Genomic DNA, 10,312 nt, shown 5'->3' on the forward strand with positions numbered 1-10,312 from the left:
TTCACAAATGCATATTAATGAGGGTACAGCATAGTGCCTAGGAGATGGCTTCACGTGTCCCTGGTCCAAATCTTGCTTCTGCTATGAGCTAATCAGCAGCAAGCCATTTTTCTCGGCCTCAGCCCTCCAGTAGTAACATAGAGGAAATAATACTGGCCTGCCTTGCAGGATTGTTGGAAGGACAGCAGCAACGTAATTGCTGCATGTGTAGCGTTTTGGACACTAAAGTGCAATATAAGGTAAAAAAGGTAAACAGTAAAGGACCCCCGGACGATTAAGTCCAGTCAAAGGTGACTACAGGGTTGTGGCGCTCACGCAGATTACCTTCCCGCCACAGCGGCACCTACCGGTATTTATCTACTTGGACTGGTGTGCTTTCAAACTGCTTGGTTGGCAGGAGGTGGGACACAGCAATGGGAGCTCACCCCCTCACAGGGATTCGAACCGCCAACCTTCTGATCGGCAAACCTAAGAGGCTCAGTGGTTTAGACCACAGCGACACCTGTGCAATGTAAGTGCTAACTAGTAGTGATGGTAGTAACAGCAGCAATAATAAATTTCTTACCACCCACCACTGTTAGTGAATAAAAAGTCACTGCTATAGTGTGAAGCCACCCAAAAGAGATTAGAACTATGTACACGAGATCAGAAGCTTTTTAAACTACAGGAACCTTCCCACACCCCTTCGCCTGTTGTGAAACCTCTCGGCTTCAGCCAAGCCACAAGAGTCCCCTGCGTATGGCAAGAGGATCCTGGGGCAAGCTCTAGCATGAACACTCTGCTTGTGTGGGGTGGCGGCCCCATACAAACTGAAAGAGCATCCCAGAACACACCCAACACTTCCACATGGCAGCACGTCAGAAGAATGTTAATGGCTACCAGCCTGTTGCTCCAGCAGTTTTCCCAGTTTGCTCCAGTAGTGCTAGCTAGCTAGCTTCTGGGCACACACTTCAGGATCCTGGTTTTCAGTTTTCAAATCAGCCTTCCCCAATGTGAAGTTTCAGACTACAACTCTCAGCAGTCCTAGCCAGCAGCAGCCCTATAAATGATCTGGGCCCAGTGTCTCTCAGCAAAGGCTTGCCCCTCCATTGACTACAACCTTCCACTCAGGACTGGCTTCGAAATTCTTTTAACAGCTCAAACAGCACTGGCATTAACTTCAAGCAGGACCTCTTCCATAGTGGGCTCTGAAATGAAGATAATGTGGCAACCCAGCAAGTGTTATTTCCAGTGTTGGAGTTGGGAGTTCCTCCATTGCAGGAAGATGGTCTGATATTCAAATTCCAGTCTGATTCCCTTCCATTCATTTCAGGCAGGGTAACAAATAATTAGCAGCAGGATGTGTAACTCTTGTGCAAGCTGGCTAGAAAGGAAATGCACATTCAAATATGGATCCCACTGAAAGCAGGAGCTTCCATGTTCAGGACGACACTGGCTTTCCAGCTGCAATTTCTAAAAGAAAGGGTATCCAAAATACTCTACGGAGTTTCCTAGATACCTGATGTGAGAGGACCAAAAGAGCAGAAAGCTCCTCCCCAAAAATAATGGGCCAGATTTGCACATCTGAAACACTGCAGCTGCTGGGGCAGGATGTAAATTGGGAAGCTTTCATAAATAAAATGCATGCTAATATTTTCACCAAGGAACTCTGGAAAGGCTCCTGTAGTAGACCATGACTTCTAGAATGCACAAAACACTGTGGTTATAGATTAGATCTATTTCCCTCAACCAGAAATGGGGAGCCACCAGCACATCAGATGTTTTTGGAGTCCCAATGGCCAAGATTCCCAATGGCCAAGGGTGATGGCAGCTGGAATCCAGTAACATCTGGAAGGCGATAGGTTCCCTGTTCCTGCCCTGGACAAAAATCACCAATTATAAAACTACTTGGCTCTCTTTCCACATCAGCAGTACCTTATTGACAGCTCCAGAAAGGGACTGCATCTTCATCTCCAGGCCAGTTTGGACATTGCTGTCCTAGACCTATAGGTGATTGCAACACTTGGTAAACATGTAGAAATACTTCTGAACAAAGCAGATGCTTTCTGCTTATGCCTCTAGCGTTTGCTTGCTTTGATATTATACCTTCCCGCTGCAAGAGCTCAGCAACATAAATATGTTGCAACCGATAACAGTCCTTTCAACTTTGATCTCTGCCTTACCTCTACAACCGAGTTTCTTCCTCTATTTACGCATATTTCTATCAAACTTATCGCCATCTGCTTCTCCCTGCTTTTTTTATCTGGTCTGCCTCCCAAACCTCCACGATTGCTGGATACAATTAAGCGATCGTGTGCACACAGTCCAAATATTTACATCTACTTGAGCCCTCTGAAAACATGTGTGCACACATGTTTGTTCCACCCCAACCCAAAAAACAAGAGCAATGTAAAATGATTGCTTTGTATCAGGCATGGGCAAACTCAGCCCTCCAGATGTTTTGGGACTACAACTCCCATCATCCCTAGCTAACAGGACAAGTGGTCAGGGATGATGGGAGTTGTAGTCCCAAAACATCTGGAGGGCCGAGTTTGCCTATGCCTGCTTTGTATGCAGAAAGACCCGCATTCAATCTCCTACGGAAGGATCTCAAGGGAAACCTTGCAGGCAACTCTAGAAATGCTGTCAGTCGCAGCATTGAGCCTCAGGTGCCATGTGCAACTAGTTACAGGAGGATTATTGGGCAAGCAATACAGGGCACATTCTCCATTCAGAGGATGGTGGTAAAAGGTCCAGCAAACCCAGAGGTAGAAAGCACAGAGGATGCCTACATAGGAACAAGGAGAGTTTAAGAAAGGAACTGAAAACTGTTGACATTGCAACAAATCTATGGTGTGACAGTTCTGGTCACCTACGCTTCAAAAGGATATTGTAGAGTTGGAAAAGGTTCAGAAAAGGGGATGGAGCGACTCCCCTAAGAGGAAAGGTTGAAGTGTTTGGGACGTTTTCCTTTAGAGGAAAAGGTGAGTAAGAAACGACACGATAAAAGTTTATAATTCTATGTATGGCCTGCAGAAAGTAGGCAGAGAAAAGGTTCTTGTCCTCCTCTCGTAACACTGGTCATCATGAACGTCCAATAAAACTGAACGTTGGAAGATTCAGGGCAAATAAAAGACAGGACTTCTTCATGCAGCAAACAGTTAACCTATGGAACTCACTGCCACAGGAGGCAGTGGTGGCCACCAACTTGGATGGCTTTTTGAAAAGGTTAAACAAATTCATGGAGGTTGTCAATGGCTACTAGCCATGATGGATATTCTCTGCCTCTATGATCAGAGGCTGCAATGCTTCTGAATTAACACTTGCTGGAAATTGCAGGAGGGGAGGGCGTTTAGGTCCTGCCTTCCCACAAGCATCTGTGAGAACAGGATGCTGGACTAGATGAGCCACTGGCCTGATCCAGCAAGCTCATCTTATGTTCTAAAGACCTCAGAGGTGCACTGGAAATGTTCTGTTTAGCCCAATGCATTTTGAGGCTCATGACTCTGAAAGGGAAATTAAATGCAACCCACTTAACACATGCAAAACTCCTAACACTAAAAAGTTACATGCACCATGAGAAATGAACATCAAAAACTAAAGTGCAACATATCTGTCTTTTTTAGATGTGAGTTATTGATGCTAACTGAATTTTTATATTATTTTACTTTTAGAGAGTCCTTGAAGAAAGATCGTAAGAGTGTCGTCGTCTTCTTCATCAACAGGCCTCTCCAGCCCTGTGCATGAACTGGGGTGGGTCATAGGACTCCCCAGAATCCTTTGCAACACAGCAGACATGCAACAGTTCCTCAGCAGATAAGTCCATGTGGAAAGGGTTTCCCTGAAGGCACAACATATGTTTCTCAAAGAAATAAATGTCAAAAAGGAATTAAGAGACCCTTGCCTAAAGCTGCTCCTTGGATCCTGCTCAAGCGGTGATGAAACCGTCTATTACTTCAGATTGTTTCAGAGTTATCTGCATGATTATCAACTTTAGAAGTCATCTGAATCATCAGGCCACAAAACAGGCCACAAAACTCTTTCTCCTGGGATATAAGCATGTTTTGAAAACTTCAGATTTGAACCTCAAAAGTGCAGGGCTGGGACTGTGAACATTCATCTTCAAATATGCCTCTGATTCTAAGGTTTTACTTAAACTGCAGATTACACGGGCCAGTTTGCCATAATACCCAAACCAATTAAATCATTTCTCTCTTACGTTTGCTGGCACAAAAATTATACACAATCATGCGACAGCAGACCTACCCTTAAAATGCCTAGATATTCACACCCTTTTTTTAAAAAAAAAATCCCTTAACAGAGAGCGTCAGTACTGACTCAAGCAGTTAGAAGTACTTTGCATATGACTCAGGTTATTGCCGTACAAACAAGCCCTATTTCCTTAGTGCTTTATCTGAGGGATTAAAATGTCTTTTCTCTTTTACAGATCTGAAAACACAACCACTATCTGTTGCATACCCTTGACACAATTGCAGGGAGTCGAAGCTAGCTTTCAGTTGGCCAGATATAAAAAGCAGCTGAGTCACAGGGCAACTTGTCCTGCTGCACAGGAAAAGGCCAAAGAACCACTGGCCATGCACCATTCTCCCTCACCCTTCATGTCCCCAAGACTGTCTTAAGAGCTGACCAGAGTAACCCTAGCATCTCATTCTCTGTGTGGTCGAAAAGTTCTTGAATTCAGACCTATCCAATCACAGTGTGAAGGAAGACAAAACTGGCAACAACTGTGATTTACCCATCACAAAACGAGAACAGTCGCTCAAAGACCTGCTAAGCCTGAAATGTTTAGGTCTGGTTCCCAAGCTGAGCTGCAGCACCATCCTGAAAAAAAATGCCACTTAGAAGCTCTGCTGTTAACATGGGTCCCCCCCCCCCCCCGGAAAAGAGAGGAAAGACAAATAGTTGAAGTGCTCTCTCTTGCTTAAGGAAAGGATGCAGGCAGTGCCTAAGCCAGAAGAGGGCTGGGTCAATAAACAAGCCACACATGTATGCACACACTACACAATAGAGTTTCTAGATTTGACGGCTGTGTAATAGGTGCTGGAGCTGGAATTGTCTGGGTGGGTGTAACAGACTTAATAACCGGCACTTACTTAAAGAAAGTGCGCTTGTGAGAAAACTGACATCTCTGCTTTGAATGCTCCACCTTCTCTCACTTGGAAAGAAAGCTAAGAACAATAAAGGAAACTAGTCACCAATGCTCAAAAATTGCCAGTGCTAACTGAGCAGCTGTTCCTCACCAATTATGATTGTTTGAATTGTATTTGTTGACTATATATATACATTTAAAAACAGATCCTTAAATACAGAAGTCTCTATTGCAGCACAAAGACAACAACAGTCACCTGCCTAATGCACATTGCTTTACAGAACTGTGCAAATACTGTACAGGAGTTTAGCTGGGCAAACCAACATGGGAGATAGCTAGTGGATAGTATGCTAGACCTGGGCAGGGAAGGCTATGGCTACAAATCCTGACTCAGCCATGAGCTTGCAGGATGGGCCTGGGAAAAAGTCACCACCTCTTTGCCTAACCTACCCAACAGCAATTGTGAGGATCACTTGGGACAAAGACAAACCATGTCAGTTCCTTGAGGAAAGAGGGTTACTAGACTGATAAAATACAGAGACAAGATTATTTCCCAGTCTGTTCTACACAAAGAGCTTCAAGGAAACCTCACCAAGCCAAGCCCCTTCTTTGAGCAAGTTGGGGGTCTTACTATGTTCAAAAGCCACAATAGTTTATTGGTGTTGTAACTGGTCTGTCATAAGCAGAGAGTCTCTGAATACATTCCCTACCACGTTAATCCTCTCTGTTCATCCCTGTCTGGTCAGTAGCACTTTTATGTTCCAGAGTGTGACTAGATAAGAGTGCAACAGTGAGAGGCAGATGCACAACACTGGTTCACACAAGCATGCCAATCATCTGATGAAAGCCACAACAAGGAGGGTGCATTTACACATTCAAATGGGCACCGAACAGAGTTATCACCAGGGAATGGTTCTTTCACATCACCTCAAATGCTCTGCTTTTCAACAGGAGGTCTCCCATTCAGCTGCCATTCAAGAAGAGCAGAGTCACCTATGACTATACATGTGCGAATGAGCCATCACTAAACACACCACCCCCAGATGGAAGCAGGGGTACCAGCTTCAACAAAATATGCGGGGGGGGGGCAGGTGCCCTGCATAATCGATCACACTATTTGAATGGCAATGCCCATCAACTTGGGGGGGGGGTGGCTCAAATATTTTATTGGTGTGGCAGCGAAGGCACCTCGGCCCCTGGGAGTTGTTGGTTCCTATGGACGGAAGCTTCCGGGTCACCTCACTCCCCATTTAAGCCCGTTCCCACATTCACCTGCCAATCAACAAGCGCACCGCGATCGGGGAAGGAATGCACGTGTGAATCAGCGCCAGGTGCGGAGAAATCAAGCGCCACTACCCTCGCGAACCAGGCAGACGGGTTTCCAGCAGGCTGACAAGCTCACTTACTTTCTCCTTCTTGGTGCCGGAGCCGCCACTGCCGCCGCTGCCCCCCTCCGCTTGCTCGGGGCACTTGTTGAGCTTCTTGTGGCCGCTTCCCGACGGGCTCCAGGTGACGGGGGATCCGCCACTGCCGCTGCCGCTGCCCTTGCCGCCCTCGCCGCTTTCGATCTTGATCAACCGGTGCTTGGGCGAGATGTACTTGACGGCGGCGTCGGGCGGCGTGGCCGCTCGACGCTCGCTGTGGCTGCGGAAGAGCTGCGGCGAAGCGGACGCCACGGCCGGGCTGCTGCCGCTGGTGCCGCCGCCCTCTCCGCCGCAGCACGACGCCGACGAGAAGGGTTTGGGGCCGGCGCCGCCGCCGCCGGGCGGCTCCACCAGCAGCTCCTCGGGCGCGCAGTACTCGGCGCGGCAGAGCGCCCTCAGCTTGCGCAGCGACGAGCCGGGCCCGCTGTAGGGGTCCTCGAAGTCGCGCTCCTTTTGCGCGCGGTAGGCGCGCAGCAGGTCGCTGGTGTCGTGGCGCGGGAAGCACGGCGACGTGTGGTGGTGGCTGTGGTGGTGGCTGTTGTTGTGGTGGTGATGGTGGTTGTGGTGCCCTGCGCCGCCCGCGCCCGCCGTGCCGTTGCGCTTGTCCCGGTAGTCCGGCCTCGGCGGCTGCGGGGGGCTCTTGGTCTTGTTGTTGCCCAGGCTGAAGTACTTATTCAGCCATTTGGCCATGGCGACAAGGGGACACCATGGAGACACCTCGGGAACCGGTCGCCGCCGTTGCCGCTCAGGGCTGCGCGCCGCCGCTGCTGCTGCCTCTCTCCGGCTCGGGCTGCGCTCCCTCCATGGGAAGCCGGCGCCACAGCTCCGCCGCCCGCGCCACAAACTTTTCCTCGGCGCGCTCCCCGTGCGCGCCGGGGAAAGCGCCTTGAGTCCTCCTGCCCGAGCTCCGGCTCGCTCTCGGCTCTCCTCCCAGGCGCCCGCTCGCCCAGCCTCCGCGGAACTTTGCCGAGTTGCCACAGCGGGGGCCTGACGCACGCAGGCGCGGCTCCGCCTTTGCCGTCCGGCCGCCCTGCCCTCCGCACCGGGGCTGCCCGCGACTCTCTCTTCGCCTTCGCCGCCGCCGCCGCCGTCGCCTGGCGCTCTCTGTCTCTCTCTCCCTCGCGCGCGCACGGCGCTCGCTTGCTGCAGCTTGGCCTGCGCTCAGCGCGCACCGGCGGCGGGGAGGCGCCAATTGCACCGAGAGCCACCCCCCTTCCTCGTGGCGGCGGCGGCGGCAGCGGCGAAGGGAAGAGGCCGGACCAATGAGCTGTCTGGCTGGGTGCGCTTTTTCGCCAGCCAGTGGATTTGCTTCGTTGCTGTTGGAAGGGATTTCCACCACCTCCCTGCTGAAAGGCTGTTGCCCACCCGCTGCCACTGCAGGTCTCCGGGATCTCTCTCACTCACTCTCTCTCTCCGAGGTGGAATGTAAACCTGCCGTTTTGGCAGTTGTGCTTCTGTGCTATATTCAGACGACTAATTCCTTACCCGGGATCGAACTTCCAAGTGCCACTTTGCAGCAGAAGTTGGCCGTATACAACACTGATTGGCTAGCATCAGTGGTCACCAAAACCTCTGCCCAGATCCACAGAGTAGCCTTGCTATTTATTTATTTTTATTTTTTTAAAAAAACACCAAAACAATGGAAGAAAAATTCCTTCAAGCAATATTCTATTAAAAAAATATTTTAAAGGCAGACAGTCTGCATTGAAGAATGCTTGGTTAGGTGAGATAGATGCTGAAATAAACAGCATTGGAATCACTGATGAGTATCAGTGCACTTTAAGCAGGAAGGGGCCTTGCTTTCTCCATGCATGGAGAGCAGTGCACATACTACTACTTCTTTGGCGATCACTAAGATTGTCTTCCATAAACATGGTTTTTACAGTGAGTCTTTAAGTGACTGTGGCAGCTGTGAACTGGGGCCTTACCAAAAAATTTTTTTAAAAAAAAATTCAAGTTGCGCCCCACTGCTTCAAATTGGGCCCCACTGGCTAGCCCTGAGTCTCATAGTTGCTAGGCCTGAGTTGCCCTGCCCTTGCATGAAGTCTTGGGTTTACAATTTTGGGAGAGGGAAGACTGTGGCACTGGGGAGAGGGTAGGCTTGTGAGGCCCCCTAGATTTAGAGGCCTGAGTTGCCCTGCCCTCACATGATGTCTTGGATTTGCAATTCACCGTTCTCCTGATCATTGCAACTCCACGAGATGAGATCTTGCATGGAGCCCTAGACCGAGGGAGGTTGACAGTTACTTTGTGTTTCTTCCATTTGCGAATTATTGCACCAACTGTTGTCACCTTCTCGCCAAACTTCTTGGCAATAGTCTCGTAGCCCAGTCCAGCCTTGTGTAGGTCTACAATCTTGTCCCTGACATCCTTGGACAGCTCTTTGGTCTTGGTCATAGTGGCTACTTGGGAATCTGCTGGATTGATTGCTTCTGTTGACAGGTGTCTTTTGTACAGGTACTGTAATGAGCTGGGATTACAGCAGGTGCTTCTAATCTCAGCTCATTACATACAGTGAAGATACCAGGTAGCCTGACATTGGCTGGTTGATAGGGGATCAAATACTTATTTCACTCATTATAATGCACATCAATCTCTGACTTTTGTCTTCTGGGTTTCTGGGGGTTTTCCTGTTGTTATTCTGTCTCTCACAGCTACATTAAACCTACCATTAAAATTATGGACTGGTCATTTCTTCGCCAGAGGGCAAATTTAGCAGGGGATCAAATACTTTTCCCCCTCACTGCACTGGGAATGCGAGTATAGAGGCCAACAGATTCAGGGCGGGGGGTTACCAAATTTAAGAATGGTGAAAACTGCACTTGTGCAGAAATGGGGGACAGGATTTAGAACGAAATGCTAGTAGAAAAACAGTTTCTGAACTGGAACAATAATCAGAAAGGAACTGCAACTGACTGACTCTCCAGTCTTCTGCGTTTCCCCTTCCCTTGTGTCGTTTTCTTCATATGAACTCTGTGCCCCACTTTTTAAAATGCCTTTTGGCATTCTTTATTGAGCCTTGGTAGCAATCTCCCAGCTCATTTGCCTTCCTCCACCAACCTCTTCTTTTGCAGCGAGCTCTGGCCTTTGCCTTGAAAAAGCTTCTTGAGTTTAATTCGTTGGTAATTCCGCCTGCGATCGTTTCTAATGGATGCTCATTCTTCTGCCACTCACCCAGTTTAGCTTGCACTCTTTTCAAACCATTACTCTCTCATAAAATACTCAGAGGCTGCTCTAACAATGTTGCTTTCCTTTTAGAGCTCATTTAGCCTCCTTCGATTCCCTCTCTTACTTCCCATCATCTCTGGCGCTTTCTCTGGCCCTGAAAATGAAATTACCAAATATCAGCTCTTGACGGAATTAGGCAAAATGCTGCTGAGAGTGTATTCTTTAATCGTGCACCACAGCAGTGAAAGACTTCATGAAATGCAACTGAGAACCCAAAAGGCATGCATATTTAAAATGGAAGAAAAAGCAACACACAGGCAGAAAAACAGTGCAAGGCCATTCTTCGATGCAAAGGTTATTTTGTGCCCTGGGGGAGTGGGTAATGTGAATTGTGCTAGACTATTTTATTTGGGATGATGCAAAAACAGGCCCACTCTAAAACCTCAGACACATAACAGGTGTCTAACAGGGGAAGGAACTGCTTAGAACTACATCTGCTTTTTGTTGTTGTTGTTCAGTCGTTCAGTCGTGTCCGACTCTTCGTGACCCCATGGACCAGAGCACGCCAGGCACGCCTATCCTTCATATATTTGTGGTTCTGTTTGAAAAGGGCTTTGTGGAATTATACTAA

General features: G+C 48.5%; 1 protein-coding gene across 1 annotated transcript in view; it reads right to left on the reverse strand.

Annotated features, from left to right (window-relative positions):
• Nucleotides 1-7,581, reverse strand: part of SHB (SH2 domain containing adaptor protein B) — a 131,597-nt gene extending 124,016 nt beyond the window's left edge. Inside the window, 3 exon segments of the mRNA XM_033172933.1 lie at nucleotides 6,496-7,027; nucleotides 7,029-7,090; nucleotides 7,093-7,581. Of these exon segments, the coding sequence (XP_033028824.1) occupies nucleotides 6,496-7,027; nucleotides 7,029-7,090; nucleotides 7,093-7,203 (705 nt within the window). The 5' untranslated portion in view covers nucleotides 7,204-7,581.
• Nucleotides 7,582-10,312: the final 2,731 nt, after the last annotated feature.

Source organism: Lacerta agilis, chromosome 16 (assembly GCF_009819535.1).
Source record: "Lacerta agilis isolate rLacAgi1 chromosome 16, rLacAgi1.pri, whole genome shotgun sequence".
Taxonomy (NCBI): Eukaryota; Metazoa; Chordata; class Lepidosauria; order Squamata; family Lacertidae; genus Lacerta; species Lacerta agilis.